The sequence below is a fragment of the Myotis daubentonii genome, chromosome 3 (assembly GCF_963259705.1).
Source record: "Myotis daubentonii chromosome 3, mMyoDau2.1, whole genome shotgun sequence".
NCBI lineage: Eukaryota > Metazoa > Chordata > Mammalia > Chiroptera > Vespertilionidae > Myotis > Myotis daubentonii.
The window spans coordinates 217,308,073-217,331,237 of NC_081842.1; the positions used below are offsets into that span (position 1 = coordinate 217,308,073).

Genomic DNA, 23,165 nt, shown 5'->3' on the forward strand with positions numbered 1-23,165 from the left:
ATGGGGGCGGGGGGGGAGGGGAGGGCAGCCACCCCAGCTCTTTGAGGGAAACTTCTTGCCGGGTGGAGCCGGTGTGGACCCAGATCTAAGGCCCCTTCCGGGCCATGGATTTGCCTCCCTAGCAGCTGGGGAGCAGCTCTGAGGGCCCCGGGCTTTGTGAGGTGTCGGGTGTGAAGATCCGTCCTTCCTCCCCCTGCCCGGAGTTCAGAGCCCGCCTTCCTGCTGCCTTCCTGCTGCCGGGAGCTCAGCCCCGGGCCACGGGCGGACATGCTGCTGGGCTTTTCCAGAGCAGGTCGGGAGGGGCAGGGAGAACATGGCACCCTCCTTTGCAGTCAGTCCCAGGGCAGAGGCCCACGATGACTCGGGATAGAAGATGAACCCGTGAGGGACAGGGTTTGGCAAGGGGCTGGCTTTCATCTGGCCCTGGCTCTGCAGGTTATTTTTAACCGGACAGATTTAGCAGCGATGGCCTGCCCGGCAGGGAATTGGGTTAATGAGGTGCGGGCTCTCTGGGTGCTCCCCCAGCTTCCTGGGCCAAGGCCGTCTCCAGTGCCCTCCAATGAAACCGCCAGGAGATTTCTCGTGCCATTGCGGCTTCTTAAGGGGAACACGGGCATTGCGCAGAGCCACACTGCCTGGAAGCCGTGGACGGACCCCTTACACAGGATCTGCGGGGCTGTGCCTGGCAGCTTACAGCCAAGGGAGGGAGCGAGCTGGGCAGGAAGCAAAGGCCGAGACCCCACCACCCCTCCTGGTGTGAGCTGCTTCTGGAGCCTCAGAGTCAATGTTACCAGTCCCTCCCATCCATTCAGCACTCGGTGATGACCGGTAGGGGAAGTGTTCCTACGCCAGCACATTGCATCAATAGATGCGGCTCAGTGAGGTCTCAGCCACAGCTCATCTTGGTAACAGTCCCTCCATAACGGGTGCAGTGACCTAACCACTGTCCTTTCTCTGCACTTTCCTACTGCCTTAGACAGCTGCCATCTCCTGACGTTTTTGCCTCTGTAGAGACTTGCGAGGGTGGGCAACCTCAGCATTGCCGCGCGGTGGCACCTGCTCCCCGGGCCCCGCTCTGAGAGCTTGCCGGCCTGGGGCACTGGCCATCCCCGGCCTGGCCACCGGCAGCCGCTCTGGGGAAGCCGGCAAAGTGAGGAGGATATCTTAATGCAGTAATTATTCTACTCTTCTTTCTACATGCAGAAATGTTTGTTTAAATATTTTAAATTGGGCTTTCGTTCACAGACACTGATATTCTTTCCAAATCTGAAATAAAACTGTACCTGGCTTCACTACGAAGAGCGGTGTGATGGTGTGGGATGCGGCAGCTCCCGGGTCACGTGCTCCGGCTGAGGAACGAGAGGACCAGCAGCAGCAGGCAGGTGTATCCGTGACTCCGTTCTGAACTCCCGCCTCTGAGCCGTTTGTGATGCCAGGCGCTCCCTCCCTCCCGGCTCCCGAGGTCTTGCCGCTCTGGCACGGACGTCAGGCCCTGAAACGGTGGGTCCAGGGGGGTTGGCAGTTTCCGTGTGACACCAGCGTATTGTTGTGCAAGCCCAGCTGGTGCAGAAAAGCCATTGGCTGTTTGAACCCCTGACGCAAGATGGACGCTTGCTTAAAATGTGACTCTCCGGGCATCATTTTGCCTTAAAACTTTAAATTTTAGGTCATATAGGTTAATGTTCCTTTTTTATGTATGTTAATCCTCACACGAGGGTATTTTTCCCATTGATTTTTTTTTTTTTAAGAGAATGGAAGGGAGGGTGAGAAAGAGAAACATCGATATAAAAGAGACACATTGATTGGTTGCTTCCCACACACACCCCGACCCCGGCTGGGGATCGAACCTGCCACTCAGGTATGCGCCCTTGACCGGGAATGGAACCCTGGACCCTTTGGCGCACAAGCTGATGCTCTAACCACTGAACACACCAGCCAGGGCAATTTTCCGTTTTAACGACCATTAAGTTCCTCTTGCAGAAAGGGCGCTGTGTAGGAATGGGAAGCTACCAGAGACAAGTTGCTGCCGAATCTGCCTTAATAACAGAAGGCGAGCACAGGTGCAGGCAGCAGTCTGGGAGGGAGCCGAGGAGCTGTGGGGGCCATTGCACCTCACACCTGCTCTGGAGCTCCGCCCTCGCCTGGGCGGGAGGAAGCTGGGCACGGGGTTTCCCCCTGCTGAGCAGCGCTCAGATTGCCGGGTGGAACCGCCCCGTGGCACCCAGTTAACAGCGGAGCTGTGACTCGGGAGAAACTGGCTTCCTCTGAGCATGGCGTCTCCTTATCTAAGTTCAGAGCGGCCCGCCCCTCCCGGCACGCAGGTAATCCTGGCACAGGGTAGCACAGGCCCTGGGGAGGGGCTGGGCCAGGGAGAGGCTTGAGGCTGGGTGTTCCTTTATTTATTTAAAATATTTATTATTGATTCAGAGAGGAAGGGAGAGAGAGAAACAGCAATGATGAGAGAGAATCCTGAACTCCCCCCACTGGGGATGGAGCCCACAACCTGGGCATGTGCCCTTGACCGGAATCAAACTGTGACCTGGTTCATAGCTTGACGCTCAACCACTGAGCCACACCCACTGGGCTGGATGGTCCCTCGCTGAACAACCATGTGGCCTAGGACTCGTCCCCTGTCGCCGTGACGAGAACCCAGACTTTGTGCCACGTGAACTCAGGGAAAGCAAAGCTAAGCCCCAGCCAGAGCCTGAAATGAGGACCCGTGAGCGTGTCTGGGTTTTACCGCTGATAAGCAATCCCCCTTCACCCTGTGCAACGTCATGGTGGGAGCGCGCTTTTCTTACAGGCCCGGGGCCAGCCCCATCTGCTAGGTGGGGCGCTCCCTCCGTGGGGGGACGTCACCCCCGTTTCTTGCTTTGGGTCCATGAGGATCTTTGCTCTGCAGGGGAGGCTCTTCCGTGAGGCTGTGCGGGGTCCGGCCGTTTCCTCTCGGCTCCGAGGTCTCCCTCTTGTCCGCCCCACACGCTGGGTCGCTCCTACGGGATCATGAACGTGGCTCTAGCCTGTGGCGCCACCCGCCGCCCCGCGTCACCGGGCCCAGAACTGGCGTCCACCGGGCCCAGGCTTTTGCAACAGGAGGCCTTTCCGGAAGGCACGGTGACTGCGTCATCAGAGCCAGAGCGGTGGCCTCCTCAGGGCTATTTCATTTCTGCTGAGAGGTAGTAGCCCAGACATCAGCAGCTCCGCCCTCTCAGCAGGCGCTCGGTTCACTCGCCCGCCCGAAGCATCTGAGCTAACCATGGAGCCTGGTGTGTGTGAGTGTGTGAGTGTGTGCGCATGTGAGTGTGTGCGCGCGCGCGTGTGCGAGTGCGCATGTGTGCGCGTGCGTGTGCGTGTGTGTGTGCACGCGCATGTGCGTGTGCGCACCTACCAGAGCTCCGGGATCTCACAGCCCTGACCCCCTGACTAGCTCGCCTCACCCTGAGGGAAATGCGGAGAGCCCGCTATGACAGTGGCTGTCTTGCTGCGCTCTCTTCCCCCTCTGGCCGTGTTTGACAAACACCGTGGCTCCAGTGACAGCAGTGCTCCCACAGGTGGTCCTCACTCACTGCTCCTCGCCGAGTGGGCGTGAGCCACGTGGCGTGAGTGCCCAGGAGCCAGCCCAAAGTGCTGGTGGCTCTCGGTGGTGTCAGGCCTGGTAGCCGCCATGGTTAGAAAACGTGGGTCACGTCTATCAAGGTCACATCTGTCATCCCCGAGTCCCTGTCAGATTACAAACCTCTCTGACCCGTATTCTACAAATTGAGGCCCCACTAAGGCCGTAGAGGGGACCGGAGGGGAGAGGAATCCGGGGTCTGTCTCCCCGGTCACACTGTCCCTGGAATGAGCTGTTCGGCCGCCCAGGGCGGGACGACGAGCTGTACCTGGCCTGGGCCTCGTCGTTCGTGCTGTCGTCACCCAGGTCTTGGAGCTGCTCTGACTCCTCGTCCACGGGCGCCTGGAACCTGCAGAGGAAGAGCCTGCCCACTGCGTGTTCTGACGCTCAGGCTGCACAAAAACCAACTCAAGCAAACACTCAAGGGCCTGCCTAGGGCGTGGTCCTCAGCAGTTCCCGAGGGCGGGATGCTCTCAGGGAATCTCCCTTCTGGTCAGGGGGACAGGCCCAGGTTGGTCAGGGCACAGCCGAGCCAGCGGTGGGCGGGACAGTGAGCGGGACGGCTTTCAGTCGGGTGGTCTGGGAAGGCCTCCGCTGACATTCAAACTGAGACCTGAGGAGGAGGCTCCCGCCATCTGAAGCAGCGACATTCCAGGCAGAGGCGGGGGGAGCGGAGCTGGTCTCGCTGCTTCGGGAAACTGAAAGGCCGCTGCAGCTGGCGTGTGGTGGGGGCCGACGCGGTCAGAGGCCCCACTTAACCCTCATGGCGAGGCCCTCATGAAAGGGGCTCTTCCCACTATGTGGCTCCTTCCCACACATTCTGAAGTGTCTGGGCTCCCCTGAGGACACCCCCCCCCCACCCCGGTCTCACCTGGGCTCCAGCCGCTCCTTCACCTTGGCAATGGAGCGGACGTAGGGTGTGATCTGCTTGGTGATGGTGGTCAGGCAGGCATTCTCCTGCTTCAGCTGGAGGAGGTCACGGAGCTGGGCTGAGGGACCAAGGCCAGAGTGTTGGGTCTTGTTGGCTTTAGATTCTTACCCCCCAGCTTCACGCCATCGCAATATCCCAACTACTCCCCCGTCACTTCTTTCTCTAAAGAGTGGAGTGAGACTGGAGAGGCCTTCTACTCACTGAGTTCTGGCCCCAGATGCGTCGTGTTGGGGCCAGTTAGCGGCTGTGAGGCAAAGTCAAGGGCTAAGGGAAGAGCATGGGGCTGCTTGTATCTGGTTAGTGGGGGACTGCCTTTCTGCCTCACTGGCACACGGGTTAGCTCCAGGACAGGGGTGCACCCAGCAGGGCTGCCTGGGACCTTCATAAATCTCCTGCTCATCAGCCACCCGCTGGTAGGACTCCTCCCACATCTGAAAGAGAAAGTAGGGCGGACATGCGTGTGGTGTGAGTTGGGATGTCCATTGGTGGCATTTCTGTCCTCTAGCTCCTCAGAGCCACAGGCACTCCCAGCCAGTCCATATGGTTCCAAGAAGCAAAGGCCCAGGTTCCAGAGCCTGCCACACCAGGCCTCCGGGGCACCAGCCAATGCCCTCTTTCTCCCCCTTCCTGTCTGGGGGTGGCCCCTGTGCATGCTGAGGGGTGAGCTGCCGGGGAGCTAGGTCCTCGGAAGGGGGTACCTCCTGGAAGGCTGCTCTCATCCCCTCCACGGAGGCGTACTCCAAGCCGATCTGCGCGTCCACCTGCAGGGCCTTGCGGAGAATGTCTGCCATGATCTCGGCCTTGATGAGCGAGTGGTGCTTGGTGAGGTCCCGGTGCAACTCCTGGACCTGGTCCTTCAGGCTCTGCATCTCCGCCTGCAGGTGCTGCCGGGAGATCCCATGAGCGCCTGGGGCTCTGGGGCTTGTCTGCTCGGGGTCTCAGAGGAGAGCTGGCTTCCAGGGTGGCCGGTCTCGATGTGGGCCCTGTGCCTCCGTGAGGAAGGGGTGGGCCTCTCCCGCCCACAGGTCCCCCAGGCCCGCTCACCCGGTAGGAGTCCTCATAGCGGCGGCAGTGCTCCAGGAAGGGCGTGTCCTCGCCCTCCGCCAGCAGCACCTTGGTGCCGATGGATCTGTGCGGCGTGGGCTTCTGCACCGGTGACCCCAACATCTTCCCCACCGGGGAGGGGCAGCTGGGCCCCAGCACCTTGGGGCCTGAGACCCCTGCCAACCTGGGAGAGAACCAGTGAGGATGCAGATGGGGGGTGGGAGAATGGGAGGGTGGGAGGGTGGGAAGGCAGGCCCTCCCCTCCCTTCTCCTCCCCTCCCCCAGCCTCCCAGCCCCCTCACCCCAGACTGCACCCCAGAACCACCCTGGGAGCTCCAGAAAACCTGATGCAAGTCCGCACCCGAGACCAATGGCATCCGCAGGGCGTTTTAAACCCTCCGGGGTGACTCAATGTGGAGGAGAGTCCAGAGGAGTCAGGCTGGTCCCAGTAAACGCTGTGAGCCCTCACCCGCTGCCCCCCACCGCGGGGCGGGCACAAGCATTTCCCCTACCTCCTCCCAGGTCTCCCGCCCTGGGGGCTCAGGCCCCACCCAAGCTGCCCCTCCCTTCAGCGCCTGGGCACCCAGCCCTGGGAGCCGGGCTGCGGCGTCCTCCCGGTCCGCCCTGACCCGGCTCCACGTTGGATAAAAGCGCTCAGCCAGTCCTGGCCTCTGGGATGCCCTGCCCCGCCCTGGGGGGCCTAGTCGCTCACGTGCTGGGGCCGCCCCCGGTACCCGCAGCGCGGCGCGGCCCGGGCGGCAGCAGCAGCGGCTCCAGGCAGCGAGCGAACTCGGCGCGGTGGTCGCTGACGATCTGGGCGGGAGATACCGGGTCGTGAGCCCCAGGACCCACGGGCGGCGGGCGGCTCACCCGGCTCACCCGGCGCCGCGCACCTTGCTGCTCTGCGCGGGCCGGAGGCGATGCGGCCGCGTGGCGATGCCCTGCAGCCTCTCCATCAGCTCCTGCGAGGTGGGGGGAGGGGAGGCGCTCAGGCTGTGTGTGTGTGTGTGTGTGTGTGTGTGTGTGCGCGCGTGCGCGCGAGCGGCGGGGTGAGGGGCATGATAAGGAGGGGAAGGCCCCAACGGCACTTTACCTGGGTGTCTGTAGGAGGCTCCCACCCTTCCCTGGGACTGTTTGGGAACCCCCACACCACCCCGCCCTAAAGCCACAGGAAAGGTTGGGTGGCTGGACTGCCCTAGACGCTGCATTTTGGGGGAGTAGAGGCTTATGCCGCCTTCCAGCCTGTGCTGTTCTTTTATTTATTTTTTATTTTAAATACTAGAGGCCCGGTGCACAAAATTCGTGCACTGGAGGGGGGAGTCCCTCAGCCTGGCCTGCACCCTCTCACAGTCCGGGACCCCTTGGGGGATGTCCACCTGCTGGCTTAGGCCCGATTTCCCCTGCAGTCAGACATCCCTCTCACAGTCCGGGGCTCTCACAGTCTGGGACCCCTTGCTCCTTACTGCCCGCCTGCAGGGGAGGCGGGAGAGGCTCCTGCCACCGCTGCTGCACTTGCCTGGTGAGCCTGGCTTCTGGCTGAGGCGTGCTCCCCTTGAGGGAGCGCACTGACCATCAGGGGGCAGCTCCTGCGTTGTGCGCCTGCCCCCTGGTGGTCAGTGTGCATTATAGCGACCTGTTGTTCCACAGGTAGTTCCTTTGGTTGTCGATTTGCATATTAGGATTTTATTATATAGGATATATTTTTTAGTTTAATTTTTTTTGTTAATCCTCACTGAGGATATTTTTCCATTGATTTTTTTTTTTTTTTTTTTTTTTTTTTTTTTTTTTTTTTTAGAGAGAGAGAGAGAGAGAGTAGAAGAGAGGGAAAGACAGAGAGAAACATCCATATGAGAGAAACACATCGATTGATTGTCTCCCACATGAACCTCCTACCAAGACCTGGGCTGGGGAGGAGCCTGCAACCAAGGTCCATGCCCTTGACCAGAATCGAACCCGGGACCCTTTGGTCAGCAGGCCGACGCTCTATCTACTGTGCCAAACCAGCTAGGACTTATTTTAAATATATATTTTTATTGATTTCAGAGAGGAAGGGAGAAGAAGAGAGAGATAGAAACATCAATGATGAGAGAGAATCATTGATCGGCTGCTTCCTGCACGCCCCCTACTGGGGATCAAGCCTGCAAAACAGGCATGTGCCCCTGACTGGAATCAAACCTGGGACCCTTTAGTCCACAGGCAGATGCTCTATCCATTGAGCCAAACCAGAGCGGGTGGGGGTGATGGGACCACTAGGTCCGGCCCTCTGGGGGGGTGGGAAGCCCTCCCCCTAGAAATGGGCTCAGCTGTTCCCTAACCAGTCTGTAGGTGATGGTGTGGAAGAGGGGAAGGTAAGCCCAGAGACCCCTGGTCCCGCCTCCAGGTGACAGGCTGCCAACCCTCGGTGGTGGACTGGGAGACCCCGTGTTGGGGGGGGAAGACCCCGCAGGAGCCGGGGACTCACATAGCCCAGGTCCAGGAACTCCGCCTTGCTGGCCAGGCTGAGGAAGGAGGAGCAGATGACCAGGTGAACCTGCAGGAGGGACACTGCTCAGTGCCCGGCCTGGGAGGGGCCCTCTGTGCCGGAGTGCCCAGCCCCGCACCCCGGCTCCCCTCACCTGCAGGGTGGGCAGCAGAGTGGCCAGGTGGGAGAGCTGCTCCTTGAAGGCCTTGTCCTTCTCCTCATACTGGCTGGGGGAGGGGCAGCAGCCTCAGTTTCTAGGGGGAGGGTTTCCCACCCGCAGGGGGCCGACCCAGTGGTTCCATCACCCACCAGCTGTGTGCATCCTTCCCTGCCACCCTCCCCTCCCTGTGCCCCGACCCCCCCTGCCCTCTTCATGGGTGGGCACCTGCTGTTTTGCTCCCTGGCATGGGCCCAGGCTGTGAGCCAGGGGTGTGGAGCCGAGGGGCAGGGACGGAGCCGGGGCACTCACCTCTGCACAGCCTGCAGCAGCAACGCCTTCCTCTCCGCCAGTTTGTCCTGGAGGGACAGGCTGCTGCTGGCCGCAGACCCAGCCCTGCCCCTCCCACGGCGCCCACTCCCTGGGCCCAGCCACCCTGGCTAGGCCGGTGCTCTCTCCAACAGCCCGCCCCACCGCCTGGGCCCTCCCGCAGCGTCCCCTGCCGGGGAGCCCAGTGCACTCCCCATAAATGTCACTTCCTGGGAAAGTCTCCCCGACCACCCACCCCCAACCCCCCTCCGCAGCTGGGCAGGCCCTGGCTTCCCTCTGAACGCTCTGCAACTGTGGCTAACGCCTGGCAGTTCCAGGCCGGCTGCCCTGCTGGTGCCGGAAACTCCGCAGGGGCTCTGGGGGGCGCCCTCTGTCATGGCACCGGGGTCACGGCTGAAGATGCGCAGCCTGTGGCTGGCCGGTCCCCTCCCTCACCTGCAAGCTGCCGAACAGGGAGTGAATGGAGGCCTCCTCCTCCGCCGCGCTGCGCCGCACCTCCTCCAGCAGGGCCTGCAGCAGCGCGATGGCCTCCCGCGTGGCCGTCTGCAGGGCTTTCACGGCCTGGGGACAAGGCGGCCTCAGCCTCGCGGCGCGCGCCCCCCACCTGTCCCCGCGGGCGCGCAGGGCACCCCGCGCTCACCAGCACCGCCTGCTCCAGCCGCTCGCAGCCCTGCACGTAGGCCGACTCGAGGTCCACGCAGTGGGCTCGGCTCTCCCTGCGGGGACCCCCGGGTGAGCCCGGCTCCGAGCCTCGCCCCTCCGGTCCCCTCGCCCCCCGCGCCCTCTACCCACCCCTGCATGTCCCGGAAGCAGCGGATGCACAGCAGCGACTTCTGGTCGGTGGAGAACATGAGGTAGGGCTCGGCGTGCAGCGCTGCGGGGGGGAGGGGGGGCGGCGGTGAGGGCTGGGGCGGTGCCCCCTGTGCGCCCCCCCCCCGTTCGTCCCGCCGGGCAGCCCCACTCACGGCACTTGTGGAGCACGTCGCGGCGGCGCTGGCCCAGGGCCACGATGTCGTGGCGCGCGAACATGCGGGCCCGGTGCGTCTCGTCGCGGCAGCGCGCACACAGCGGCTGCCCGCACGTGTTGCAGAAGTACGTGGTCTCCGCGTCCTGCGGGCCCAGCGCCGGCTCAGCCCGCCCCCGCCCCCGGCCCTGGGGACCGCAGTCCCGCGTGTCCCGGAGCCGCCGGGCCCAGCCTGGGCGGCGCGCAGCTCAGCTCGGGGCTTACATGTAACCGGACGCTCCAATATACCCACTTTACAGAGGGGAACCCCGAGGCTCCGTATGGGACAGGTACCGGGATGGGCGGGGGGGGGGGCGCTTTCGTGGAGTTCGAGAGAGAGAGGGCAGAAATTGCATTCGCAAAACATTTCACCTATGACAAGTGTGTGTGTGCATGGAGACCTCTCAAGCCCCCCTTGTCACCCTCAATGGTAGCCAAATGGCGGTGCCCCCTGGCCAAGTGGAGGCCGGATGTGGCTGGGGGGGAAAGGGAGTGAGGGCTTGCTGGTTCCCTTTCCCAGACAGACCCAGGGCTGAGAGCCTGGGGCACAGACAGCAGCCATGGCGTTGACAAAACAGTGGCTGTAGCTGCACAAGTTCTTACTTTAGCATTCAAGGGCGTTTCCTCCCCTGCTCTCCTTATCCCAGCTGGTCGTCATATTGTCCTAGCGCTGGCCCTGCACCCCCTCCCAGCTGTAGGGGCGTCCTCCCGGAATTGGGAATACCCGTCCCCCCACAGGCCAGAGTCCCAGTGCCCTCAGCTCCTTGTTGTGTTTTTTTCTTAGACTCAAGGGCAGGGTCACCCCTCCGCACAGCACACAGTCCTCACCTCCCTGAGGGCTGTGGGGGGCTGCCCACGGCTGCCCAGGTAGCAGTGAGCTGGGGGACTGGCCCAGTCCTTCCCCAGCTGGTTCTCAACTCCACTCCGACCAGTAAGCTCTCCCCAAAGTGAATGGCCTTAACCTCCGCCACTGCCTGCCCATCAGCTCAAGTCACTCGTTCTGCATCTTAAGTCTGCCCACCTGTAAAGTGGGGCCTACATTTGGGATCCAGGGTGACTTAAGGAGGGGTTGGAGGACCCCTGACGGGTAATCCTCTGGATACACTCAGCCAGCATCAGGACCCTGCGACCCGGCGCCCTTGCTCCTCCTAGGGGCCCCTGCCTTCCCCCAGGCGCTCTGCCTCCCCTGCCTCCCCCGCCTCCCCCCCCCCCCACAGGAGTCCTGCCTCCCCATCCCTCTGCTCCCCCCCCCTCCCCCCCCTCCCAGAGGCCCTGCCTTCCCCCAGGCGCTCTGCCTCCCCTGCCTCCCCCGCCTCCCTCCCCCAACAGGAATCCTGCCTCCCCATCCCCCTGCTCCCCCCCCTCCCCACCCCTCCCAGAGGCCCTGCCTCCCCCCCCAGGCGCCTGCGCCCCCCCCCCCCCCCCCCGCATCCGCCTCCCCTCAGGCCCTGCCTGCTTGCTGCACTCCAGGTCGCAGTTGGCACAGCGCACCACCTCCAGGCCGTCCCCGGAACTGTCCACGAGGAACTGCAGCAGCCGGTCGACCGGGGGGAGCCCGCTGGGGCCTTTCACCACCGTCTGGTGTCTGCAGAGAAGATGCAGCCAAGATCGGAGGCCCCTTCCCAGGGCTCCCTACCCGCTCCCACCCCACCTTCCAGTCTGGAACTAAAAATAGGGTGGGAGGTGGGGTGCCCCGCAGGCTGGCATCTGCTATAAATATCTCGGTCACTGCCCACTCTGACCCAGTCCTGGGCGAATCCTGGGAGGTCAGGGGCTGGGACCTGGGATGACTGGGCGGCCCCTGCCCTCGGCCCCTCTCAGGGCCACCCCCGTCACCTGAGCCGGCATCACTTGCTGACACTGACCTAAGGTTTCAGGGACCCCTGAGTGATTCTGGGAGTGTCCTGACACGGTGCTCAGTTGGGGTGCTCCAGGAGCACTAAGTCCGGGGGTGACGTGCGCCCTAGCTCCCCTTGTCCCTGACTTTCTGTGGGAGCCTGGGCCAGGAACCCCAGGCCTCAGTGAATCTGATTGCAAAATGGGCGGCAGCCCGTGCGTCCTTGCGCGAAGAGGTTGTGCAGGGAGCGGCCTTTCCCAGGGTCGCTGCGGGGAGTCAGAGCCCGGCCCTCTCGGCACCTGGGTCCCGCCCAGGCGGAGCCAGCCCCCCTCTCCGCCCCCCGGGAGTCTTTGGGGCTCCGGGCACTCACTGGCACAGCGGACAGGCCAGGCGGCCGTCGGCGGCGCGGCCGCGCAGGCAGCCGGCGCAGAAGTGGTGGAAGCAGTCCAGCAGGCACGGGCGCTCGTACTGCGCGTGGCACAGCGGGCACACGAGCGGGTGTCCGCCCGGACCCTCCAGGGGGGCGAAGAGAGCTCCCGACATCTGCCGGCCGGGGTCGTGCCGGGCCGCGGCGGTCACGGGGCGCGGTGGTCACGGAGCGGGGAGCGGGGAGCGGGGCCGCGGCTCGGTCTCGGGGCGCAGGGGATGGGCAGGGAGGCGAGCGGAGGGTCCGTCCGGGGCCCGCGCTCCTGCCTCGCCCGCACCCCCGCGGTGGCCCTGGAAGGTCAGACGGCGGGACCCGCACCGCTTCCGACCCGACGCCAGCCTCCCCGGCCTCCCCCGCTCCCACCCTCACTCCCACCCCAGGAATGCCCTCCCCGTCCTCTGCGCGCCCTGCGGGCGACGCCCCTTCCCGGCGGTGCCCCGCCCACGTCCCCGGGCCGCCCGCGGGGTGCGGCCACGGCCTCCCCAGTCTCGGAGGAGGAGAGGCGGGGACCCGCGGCGTCGAAGGACGCACCGCGCGCGGGTCCGAGGCTCCCACCGGGGAGACAGGGCCCTGAGGCCGCCGCCGCGCGAGCACAGGGGCCCGTGCCCACTGGACTGGAGCCGGGACAGGAGTGCGTCCGCGTGGCCCCATTTCCAACGCGGCCAATTGGGGGCGACAGCGAGCAGCGACGCCCCTCCACAGACACCCCAGCACCCGCGAGGGGGCTGACCTCTCAGAACCTCCGAGTTTGGGTCAAACGGGGCGGGCCTCCCAGTGACGGGGTGAGACTTTCCGGAAGGGAAATTCAAATACTAGGCTTCCAAGTCAGCAGGCCCACCTTTCTGCCAGGTCCCCTCTGCCCGTCTAGGCCCGGGGAACGCGTGTCCATCCCAGTGTGATTTTCTCCTTTCTCCAGAATGCCCTCCATCCCTAGGTCATCACCTGCTTTCTCTGCACCCTGAGCTCTGGGAAAACAGCCCCCGCCCTTCTTGAAACCAGAGTCAAGCCCAGAGCTTGTCCCACATAAGGTGCTCAATAAACTCTTACTAATCAGTTAGAAAAAACTATCAGATAATTTTCGAGCTGGGTTTTGAAGGATGTGTAGGAGTTTGCAGGGGGGGGGGGAAGGAAGTGAATTCTAGGCAGAAACTACCTGCTCTTTTAAGGTCATCCCTAGCCCTGCTTTCATTTGTGCCCCAAGTCATGATGACAATAATAATAATAATTATTATTATTGCTAGCCCAGCCGGCATGGCTCAGTGGTTGAACATGACCTATGACCAGGAGTTCATGGTTTGATGCCTGATCGGGGCACATGCCCAGGTTTGGGACTCAATCTTTCTAGTGGTGACGTGCAGAGGGCAGCCTATCCATGATTCTCTCTCATCATTGAAGCTCCTATCTCTCTCTCCCTCTCCCTTCCTCTCTGAAATCAATAAAAATATATTTAAAAAATAATAACAATGGCTAATGCTTATGGGACAATGTACTAGTCAAAGTTCTTTTGCTTGTTAATCCTGACAACAACCCCAGGGAGGTAGAAAATGTAACCCCGTGAGTGGGAGAGCTGCTGTACAAAACCAGGCGAGTCCTTTCTAAATGAACGTGGGTTGGCCTCCCCCTGGAGGGGCAGCAGGAGGGGTGTTTGTCCCTGACACGGGCTTATTTAATCTGTCCATTCCTGTCTTCATCTAGTTGGACAGTATTTACTCAGCATCTGTCATGGGTCAGACACACAGGAGGGAACACACCAGCAAGGTCACCCCAGTACACAAATAAACAAGTACGACAATGGCAGACTGTGTTACGTGCCCCGAAGAAAATAATCAGGATGGTATGATGGAGGGCGGCTGGGAGGGGGTGGGGCTGAGGCTACACTAGACATCCATGAGCAGAGAAGGCGAGACCCTGGAGGATGAAGAGAAATCAGACACCAGACACGCCAGGAAGAGTCCAAAGCAGAGCAAGCAGCAAGTACAAGTTCCCAGGAGCTGGAATAAATTTACAGGAAAGAGGTGGCGCCAGTTCTGCAGAGTCCGCAAGGAAGGAGTGTCGGCTCCTGAGGGCAGCAGATGGGAAAGTTCATGTGGAAATAAGCAGAGAGCACTAGGGGTCTGTAATCCCAGAAATAGCCACCTGGAAATTAGCCCTAAATGCTAACAGAGAGAAGGGAATGTGAGCAGTCCTTTCTCCGTCAGCGCTGGCCCACGGCTGTTAGCAGGGTAACTGTTCTCTGGCTGTCACTCCCAGCCGCTGTGACTTTAATTTAGAACACCCTGAATTGTTTTTCTTCCTGTCACAGCCAATGGACTGTAGGCCTGGGGAAGAAGACCCTTGCTATTCAACTTGTGGTCCATGAACCACCACCAGCAGCAGCAGCAGCAGCTCCTGGGAGTTAGTGAGAAATGCAGGGTCTCAGCACATGGGCCAATGACTAGGACTCTGCATTTTATTTATTTTAAAAAGGTTTTTATACAGACACCTATAACTAAGGCTATATGAAAAGGTGCTCCCCCAGACATAAAGGTGGGAACTCTCTAAGGCGGTGGTCGGCAAGCTCATTCGTCAACAGAGTCAAATATCAACAGCACAACGATGGAAATTTCTTGTGAGAGCCAAATTTTTAAAACTTAAACTATATAGGTAGGTACATTGTTATGAACTTAATTAGGGGACTCCTAAGGCTTAGGAAGAGCCACACTCAAGGGGCCAAAGAGCCGCATGTGGCTCGCGAGCTGCAGTTTGCCGACAACTGCTCTAAGGCAACTTCATTTAAAAAAAAAATATTTTTATTGATTTCAGAGAGGAAGGGAGAAGGGGAGCGAGATAGAAACATCAATAACGAGAGAGAATCATTGATTGGCTGCCTCCTGCACGCCCCCTACTGGGGATGGAGCCTGCAACCCCAGCATGTGCCCTGACCCCCAACCCGGTTCATGGGGTGAGGCTCAACCACTGAACCATACCCGCTGGGCTAGGACTCTGCACTTTATCTTTTTCTTTCTTTCTTTTCTTTTTTTTTTTAATATATTTTATTGATTTTTTACAGAGAAGAAGGGAGAGGGATAGAGAGTTAGAAACATCAATGAGAGAGATCGATCAGCTGCCTCCTGCACGCCCCCCACTGGGGATGTGCCCGCAACCAGGATACATGCCCTTGCCGGAATCGAACCCGGGACCCTTGAGTCCGCAGGCCGACGCTCTATCCACTGAGCCAAACCGGTTCGGCAGGACTCTGCACTGTAGCCGCCCCCCCCCCGCCCCCCCCCCCCCCCGGGAGATTCCTGGCGCCAGGCCAGTTTGAGAAGCACTGGCCGAGCTGGAAACCAGGAGATCAGTGGGCGGGCGGCTTGCATTTGAGATTGTGAAGGGGTCGCACAGGAGAGTGTACCTGACCGTGGCCAGCGCTGGGGGACACAGCCCCAGCTTCCAACTGAGTACCAGGTGGCAAGAAGCCAAAGGGCCCTCGGTATTGGGACCCCAGGGCCACAGGGTCTGGCCTCTCCTCCCCAAGTTGATGGGGTCCGCTCCCATCCTATTAGCTGGTAATTCATGCTCTAGTCTGAATTTCTTTTTCGTTCCACGCCTCGGAAACGTAGAGCGTACCCCTTTATTTCTCTGTGGACTCGATCCGCTCGGGCTCCCCCACGCCAACCCTTCGCAGTGAGATAGCCCACCCAGCCCCTGCCCGCCCTCCAGGCCTTCGAATGGACCGGCTTTGTAAACAGGCGAAAGCAATCGCGCCCCGATGGTACAGAACAGGGTGCAGCGATGACCCGGGGGCGGGGCGGAGCGATTGGTACGGCCTGGGCCCTACGTGCTCTGCGCGCTGCGGCTCTTCGCGTCTGCGCAGTGCGCTCCGCTCCCTTTCTGCCTCCGCCGCCGCCATGGCGCCCGCGGTTAGTATGGCTCCGCGTGAGGCCTCGGCTCCGGGACTGGCACGTGGGCCTCGCGGGCCCGGCTCCCACGCGGCTCGCGTGGGACGGCGTTCGGCAGCGTCGGCCCGGGGCTGGGCTGGCAGGCAGGCGGGTTGGGGTCAGGGCCGCCGCCCGGCTCCGCGCACCGTGGGCGGAGGAGGCCGCGGCCTGGGGCCCGGGAGGCAGGTCCGCAGCGCCCGGAGGCCGCGGCTCGGGCCCTCGCTGGCGGCCAGCGGGGAGCTGGGGTGCCGAGCCTGCGGCCTGGGCCGGCCAGCGGCGCCTGGAGCCCGGCCGGCGTGCGGCAGCCGGGGTCTGGGCCTCGTTCCCCCGGCGGAGGGCGGGAGGGAGAAGGGGACCCGCCGCCCCTGGGAGCCGCGCATCCGGGAAGCCGATGGCTCAGGGGCGGGTGGCAATGTCCGCGGAAGGTGGTCTGGTTTCGGGTAGAGGCCCGGGTTCGAGGGCCCCGGGAGCGTTCCCAGAGGAAGTTGGTTCAGGGCGCAGCCGGCCAGACCCGTCGGTCGGGGCTGGGCTCCCGGAGCCGGGCCGGGGCCGCGCGGCGCGGCGACCGCGTGTCGCCCGCTAGGCCGGTCGCTGGGAGAGAGTTGGCTTCCTCCCTCCCCTTACGCTGGGGCGCCCCTGCCAACATTTTCGGTCCATTTACTCTTCTTTACGTCTACTCTTTTGGTGCGTCTGCATTGGCGTGTTTTTGGTTTAAAACTGTGATGGCAGGGTTTGTTGTTTTTTTTTTTTTTTACTTGCTGGTTGTATATTTCCGGAGGTAGATCTGAAAGCAGCCCTCTGGATTGTAAGTAGGAGGAGAGGCCTTAAAAAAAAAAGGCAGTGACTTTTGCAGCAGCTGAAAGTTGGAAAAGTTGGCCCAGTGATTGCAAGTTTAAGATGAAGTTCTTCGAAGCATAAAGGGGCTTTCGGGTGTGTCCTTGCCAAGGTATTGTTAGGTTCTGCAGGGGCTTGGTAGAGCGGTTACAGGGGAGTAGATTGTACAAATGCTTTTTTAACGGTGGCGTTTGTACAGGGAGGAGGTTGATGGGAGGGAAGAGGAGCTGGAACCCTGTCGGATACATGCCGGCGGGTGGTTGGAAAGGGCCAGAAGTTGCTGACGGTGGAGTTGGGGCTAGAACGCACGCTCGCCCCGTCCTCTGCTCGCTGGGTGTGTGCGATTCTAGGATGTACAGCTCCCTGCTGCTCTGCCGGGCGAGGGGAGGCAGGCTTAGGGGGAACCGGCTGAACTGGGCCAGGACGCTGGTCTGGAGCCTCAGGACAAGTACTGATTTTGGGGGAGCGTTGTTTTGGGAATGCAGAGCGTTGGTTCGCCTGTGCCTGGGTCCCGGAATGAAGTAAGTCCGTATGGAAATTCCATGACGGAGAGAGATGGGGGGAGAGTACTTCATTGTGGTTCATGCGCCCACAGACCTTCAGGCCCTTGGAGACGGGGAGGCTGGAAGGTGTGGACGGGTCCAGGGTTGAGGAAGGATTTCCCGTGGAAAAATCCTGAGTTCGAGTGCTGTCCCTCCTCCATTCTCGGGCAGAGGGTGGCTCCTGCACCCTTGGAAGGGAACAGACTGAGTTTTGCATTTGAATGGGCTTTTACACCTTCGGTGTTTTGGTTACTTTTGTGTGTGTGTGGATGGGGGCTTGTGCCATCATCTGTTTGTGTACTTTTCTTAGAAAAAGCTCCTGGCGAAGGGGGGCAAAAAAAAGAAGCAGGTTCTGAAGTTTACGCTCGACTGCACCCACCCCGTAGAAGATGGAATCATGGACGCTGCCAACTTTGTAAGTTGTGCCCTTGATGCCAAGTCAGGGACTTTTGAGGTGGTGCTGAGGAGACCCCCTGGGGCCGCTCCGGGCTCTGGCTCTGCTTGAACTGGAGCTGGTCTGGGTGTTTCTCAGCCTGGGTGTCGTGTGTGTGTAACAGTTGTGATGAATAGACAGGTGGGACCTTAGCACGTCTGTGCCAGAGCACTGCCTCCTTTTCTTGTTTTCCTCCTTTAGTGTCCAACATGGTTTTACTTAAAAGTTACCAGGAAACAGGCAGCCTTCCTCAGGTCACATCCCCCTTGCACTCGGTGTGACTGAGCTTAAAGTGACAGACATGGTCCCCAGGGACAGGGGCTGCCTGGGCCCTGGCCTGGCCCTGCTGCTGGGCTGCGGGGCGTGGGCTGGGGCAGCATCTCCGCAGGCTGCCCTGTCATCCCGGGTCAGCTTCGTGCTTGGGAAATGTCCTGCGTGCGGACTTGTCATAGGAGCCTGGGTGTTTCAGATCTGTCTCTGTATTGGCCTTTCCCCGGTAGTCCTCTATTTCACTTAAATAGAGAAAAGTCAGCCTTGCCCTGCCAGTGCTGCTCAGTGGTTGAGTGCTGACCCATGAATCCAGATCACTGGATGATTCACAGTCAGGGCACGTGCCCAAGTTTGGGACTTGATCCCCAGGAGGGGGCGTGCAGGAGGCAGCAGATTCACGATGTTTCTCTCTCCCTTCTCTCAAAATCAATAAAAACATTTAAAAAACAAACACATCACTTTAATACTAGATAAGTGTGCATAGGAAATGAGTTCTAATTCAGATTTCCTATAAGGAACCAGATAGCAAAACGTAAAGACAAAGTGAAGGCACATCTCGAAAACAAGGAGGCTGTGGAAAGCCATGTGTGTGAGTTCTGCTGAGTGGAGGCCATAAGAAGGAGAGCGAAGATAAATCGGCCCTGCCGCACCGACTCCGCAGCGAGGGGCGGGCATTTTACTTCCCCTCCGGGACCTGCGCCTGAGGATCAGGCGTCTTACTTCCTCCCTTCCCTACACTCACCTGTGTCTGGTTGTCTTTCCTTCTAGAAGTCTCCCTAGGATAGAAAACGTGAGTCACCTATGAGTCTAAGGTGCAGAAGTCAAGCGTTCTGACCTAATCGCTTTCCTCATCATCAGTTTATTGTGTATTGGAGGTTTACATAGAAGATTGTAGGAATTGCAGCTGAAGGGGACTTCATGTCATTGCAATAGAAAGAAAACCAAAAAACAAACAAGGGGGGGGGGGGGGAAGAGAACCAGAAAGAATCCTCCTTTTTGGACAAAGACCCCTGAAGGTCCACGGGGCTTGCTGAGAGCCCGTCTCCGGGCTCCTGGGCTGCTGCCCCTCCTGTCCCAGGCACGGGGCCCCAGAGCAGATCTGGGATTGTTTTGGTCACTATTTTTTTAAAATATATTTTATTGATTTTTTACAGAGAGGAAGGGAGAGTTAGAAAAATCGAAGAGAGAGAAACATTGATCAGCTGCCTCCTGCACGCCCCCTACTGGGAATGTGCCTGTAACCAATCGAACCTGGGACCCATCAGTCTGCAGGCCGATGCTCTATCCACTGAGCAAAACCGGCCAGGGCTTGGCCACTTTTTTTTGGGTTAATCCTCATGATATTTTTTCCGTTGATTTTAGAGAGAGTGGAAGGGGGAGAGGAGAGAGAAATGTCCATGTGAGAGAGCCACATCAATTGGTTGCCTCCCCAGTGGGTCCCACCTGGGCGGGGACCCTACAACCAAGTAGTGTGCCCTTGACCTGGAATTGAACCTGGACCCTTTGGTTTTGGGCAGATGCTCTAACCATTGAGCACACTGGCCACGGTGTCACTGTGTTTGCTCCTTGTACTAGGTTGCTGAGGACAGTGCTTCGTGCTCCTTAGGTTCAGAAGTTGCGTGTAGCTTTGGTTGCCTGCACCAGCCTTGCAGCAGTTTGGCCCTGGCTTTCCTGTCTACTCGATCTTTGACCCATGAGTCAATGTCTTCCATGTAGACACACATTTGATCTTGTGTGGAACCAGTCAAGTATGTTCATGCTAGGATTTTGATTTCATATTAGACTTGTAAATAAAGTTGAGTAGTGCTATTTTTAAAGAGAGAGAGAGAAAGAGAGAGAAACATCAATTGGTTGCCTCCACACACGCCCTGCCCGGTAATGGAATCCACCACCGTTTAGTCTATAGGACAATGCTTCAGCCAAGTGGGCCCCACTGACCAGGGCGACAGTGCTGTTTTCTCGTTGCCGTCAGATTTTAGGCCTTGTGTTAACAGCTGAAGATGTGCTGCCATTTTTTTAAAAAGCATATTTTATTGATTTTTTACAGAGAGGAAGGGAGAGGGATAGAGAGAAACATCGATCAGCTGCCTCCTACACGCCCCACACTGGGGATGTGCCCACAACCAAGGTACATGTCCTTGACCGGAATCGAACCTGGGACCCTTGAGTCCGCAGGCCGACGCTCTATCCACTGAGCCACACCGGTTAGGACTGTGCTGCCATTTTTTACAGAAGTGTGAGCATTAAGAAACTGCTCAGTGTAAGTGCAGCAGTCTGGTGAGAGGGGTGAAGGTGCCACTTTGCTAACCGGTCAATGGGATGATTTTACAGGAGCAGTTTCTTCAGGAGAGAATCAAAGTGAACGGAAAAGCTGGGAATCTCGGCGGAGGGGTTGTGACCATTGAAAGAAGCAAGAGTAAGATCACTGTAACGTCCGAGGTGCCTTTTTCCAAAAGGTAGGGGGGCTGAGTGCTACCGGCCTGCGCCCAGCAGGAGGACTCCTGCCCCGGGCCTGGAGGGTGTGGTCTCATCATTCCGTGAGCTGGAGCAGTGCCAGTGCGGGGAGCAGTGAATGAATGAATGCTGCTAGGATAGGTCAAAGTATTCAACTTTTTGGTAGCATTTCAGACACTAAAGAGAGGCAGACTTGGGTAGATTGCATTCTCCAAGATGGCATTGCTCTGCTGCCTCTAGGCCTCAGTGAAGAGCTTTCCATTTTAATTCCATGTTTTTCCACCTGTAAATATTATAATTGTACGAGGAATCTGAAATTTCAGGGTTTTTTTAGACAGGAAGTGAGAGAGAGACAGACAAACATCATTGTGCGAAACATCAATCTGTTGCCTCCTGTAGGCATCCCGGCTGGGCATGGCACCCCCAACCTGGGCATGTGCCCTGACCAGGAATCAAACCCTCGACTTTTTGGTGCGCACGGCAATGCTCCAACAGCCATCCGACCAGGGCTATCTGCTTTGAGGATGAAGTTAAAACACTACAAATTGCTAAAATTGAACATGTTTATACGCAGCTCCTAGCCCAGAGCTGGGCATATTCTTAGGTTTTATCAAACTGTCAGTTAGTGGGAAATTCAAAGGTGTGTTAGGACACATTGGTTATAGTGAAGCCTTTTATTTTTAACGAGATCAGTTGAGAGGACTTGGAAGCATAAGTGAAGGACTCATTCCGCCTGGCTGACGGGTTGGATGCAGGGATCGCTCCAGCTTAGGGAGGGACTCCAGGGCGCACACAACCAACTCGCTGGCTGTCCGGAGCCTGAGGAAGACGCTGTGATCTTCCTGTGACCTGTTTCATTCACCCACCTCGTGAGAAGGTCTCCCAGCACAGCTTCCTGCGTCCTCACGTTTCCTGTTCCTCCTCCGGTGGTGAGAGAAAGGAGCCCCGCTCTCCTGTGGCAGCTTCCCTTCCGGTGAAAGGTTTCTTTTCTCTGACCATCCAAGGCGCTCCCAACCTAAACTTCCTCTGGCTTGTCTCTGAACTGCCGCACTGCACTCGGCTCCCCCGCATCGTTCTGGTCGGAAACATTCAAACACCTGAGTACATGCGGTAGAAATGATAAAGGAACAAAGAGTACTTGTTAGATGGCACAACCAGAGTGGCTTATTTTTACGTAGGAAACGGTAGAATTCAGCTGAGGCCTTCACATCCTTGTGAAGATGCCTGTTGGCGTAACATTGCTGAATCGGATTCATTTCTTGGAGACGTGACTGTTTCCGTTCACATGTGGGTCCTTGTTAACATGCCAGTTTGCCTGTGCGTCTCGTTCAGTCCTCTGAACAGTCCGAGCTGTCAGATATGGCGCCTGTTTTATGGGGAGAAACTGGGGTGAGAGGTTACTTTGCTCAGCGGTGGGTTTGCTTGGCGTCTAGCCCCCCTTCTCTGTGGTTCTGGGAAGGTCTGGAGTAGATAGAACCCCGGGCCTCCTAAGCAGGCAGGTGAGTGAGGGGGGCGCTCTCCCCGCAGCGCTGGGGCCAGGGTGGCGGGTGGCAGCCTGTCCCGGCATTGGGTAGCGAGCGTCAGAGAGCAGAAGGGAGCGTCTAGCACAGCCCTGAGAAGCAGTCCCCGCAGCCTGAGCCACTCCCAAGGCGGTCTGACTCCAGGAGGTGTGATGAGCTCATGGGACCTCGTGCTTTCTCAGAAACAGGCACTAAGTTATGTGTCAGTTAACCATGAAATCTTCTCCAGTGGTCACGCAAAATCATTTTATAGGCGCTTGCTGTTGTTTCATGCACAACTCTTACATCTCACCTGTTCTCATTTTTATTGCCAGTGCAGGTGAAATGTGGCTCTTTATTCTTGTCAGACGGTTGGCCTGGTATGTTTGCCTTATCTTGGCCATTTGCTTAAAGGTGGGGAAACACCTTGAATTGTAATGACTTTGAATGCAAGCGTTTCATAAAAGTTACAGTGTTTGAGAGTAAAGAAGGCCGAGTGTTTAGAGTCGTTCTCAAATGTTCTCTCTCTGCAGGTATTTGAAATATCTCACCAAAAAATATTTGAAGAAGAATAACCTACGTGACTGGTTGCGCGTAGTTGCTAACAGCAAAGAGAGTTACGAATTACGTTACTTCCAGATAAACCAGGATGAAGAAGAGGAGGAAGATGAGGATTAAAGCTCATTTATCTGGCATATTTTGTATGAGTTCTTGAATAAAACTTGGGAACCAAATCGGTGGTTTTCCTTGTATCTCTACAGTATGGATTGAACAGAAAATTGAAATCATAGTAAAAGGGCTTCACTTGGGACGCCACTCACTTTGTAATTAGACTTTTTTCTGCTTGAAAATGTCAGTTCTCGTGGTAGTCATACCACATAGAAGAGTAAGGCTCCCAAGGGAACTGACAGGATTTGACATGGATCGGGTGAAGGGTGTGGAGATGTGAGCTCTTAGTCACTGTTTTGCTTTAAGAAGTGACAGCTTCGTCTGGCGCTCTCCTGGGATTCAGGAGAACAGCAGACGCGGGCTCCTTACTCAGTGAAAGCAAACCAGTGACTTCCGTCTGAGCTCCTCCTGGTGGGAACACGGCAGTGTCGATAGACGCAGGGGGCTGGGGCATTTGTCTTTCTAGTTTTTGACTACAGTTGCTATGTATGTTAATCTGTTTTCTTCCTCTAGAAATAAACTGGTCCTTTGGCGATGCTGCGCGCTCCACTGCCCCCAGGAAGGGGTTTGGGGACGACTCGAAAAGTCCCAGGTTTTAAATTGAAAGTGCACAAAGTGAACTTGTGAATAGTCCTGGCTTCTCCAAGTCTTTGCAACACACTGTCACTTTGGCCTCCAGCAGGGGGAGCTGCAGATGTCAGCATCTGTGCAGGTCCTGGGAGGAATTCCCTGCTGCTCAGACCC

At 58.6% G+C, this 23,165-nt stretch overlaps 2 protein-coding genes across 4 annotated transcripts; one reads left to right on the forward strand and one right to left on the reverse strand.

Annotated features, from left to right (window-relative positions):
- Window positions 1-2,281: 2,281 nt before the first annotated feature.
- RNF207 (ring finger protein 207) lies at window positions 2,282-12,057 on the reverse strand. 3 transcript variants are annotated; one of them, XM_059691461.1, is made up of 17 exons: window positions 11,747-12,057; window positions 10,992-11,124; window positions 9,502-9,646; window positions 9,329-9,410; window positions 9,177-9,252; window positions 8,972-9,097; window positions 8,519-8,565; window positions 8,204-8,276; window positions 8,050-8,118; window positions 6,482-6,550; window positions 6,301-6,401; window positions 5,589-5,772; window positions 5,243-5,428; window positions 4,924-4,975; window positions 4,485-4,602; window positions 3,882-3,962; window positions 2,282-2,993 (listed from the first exon to the last, which is right to left on the reverse strand). In XM_059691461.1, exons 1-17 carry the CDS (start codon window positions 11,917-11,919, stop codon window positions 2,825-2,827), a joined length of 1,884 nt encoding a protein of 627 aa, XP_059547444.1. In that variant the 5' UTR covers window positions 11,920-12,057; the 3' UTR covers window positions 2,282-2,824. The 3 variants fall into 3 exon arrangements, 2 of the variants coding, with proteins under 2 accessions (XP_059547444.1, XP_059547443.1); XM_059691460.1 differs by lacking the exon at window positions 2,282-2,993 and having other exon boundaries at window positions 3,427-3,962; XR_009452141.1 differs by lacking the exon at window positions 2,282-2,993 and having other exon boundaries at window positions 3,951-3,962; window positions 4,746-4,975.
- Window positions 12,058-15,603: 3,546 nt separating this feature from the next.
- Window positions 15,604-22,486, forward strand: RPL22 (ribosomal protein L22). Its single transcript, XM_059691464.1, has 4 exons — window positions 15,604-15,702; window positions 17,407-17,511; window positions 20,131-20,255; window positions 22,286-22,486. The coding sequence occupies exons 1-4, from the start codon at window positions 15,691-15,693 to the stop codon at window positions 22,428-22,430; spliced, it is 387 nt and encodes a 128-aa protein (XP_059547447.1). The 5' UTR covers window positions 15,604-15,690; the 3' UTR covers window positions 22,431-22,486.
- The last annotated feature ends 679 nt before the right edge of the window (window positions 22,487-23,165 follow it).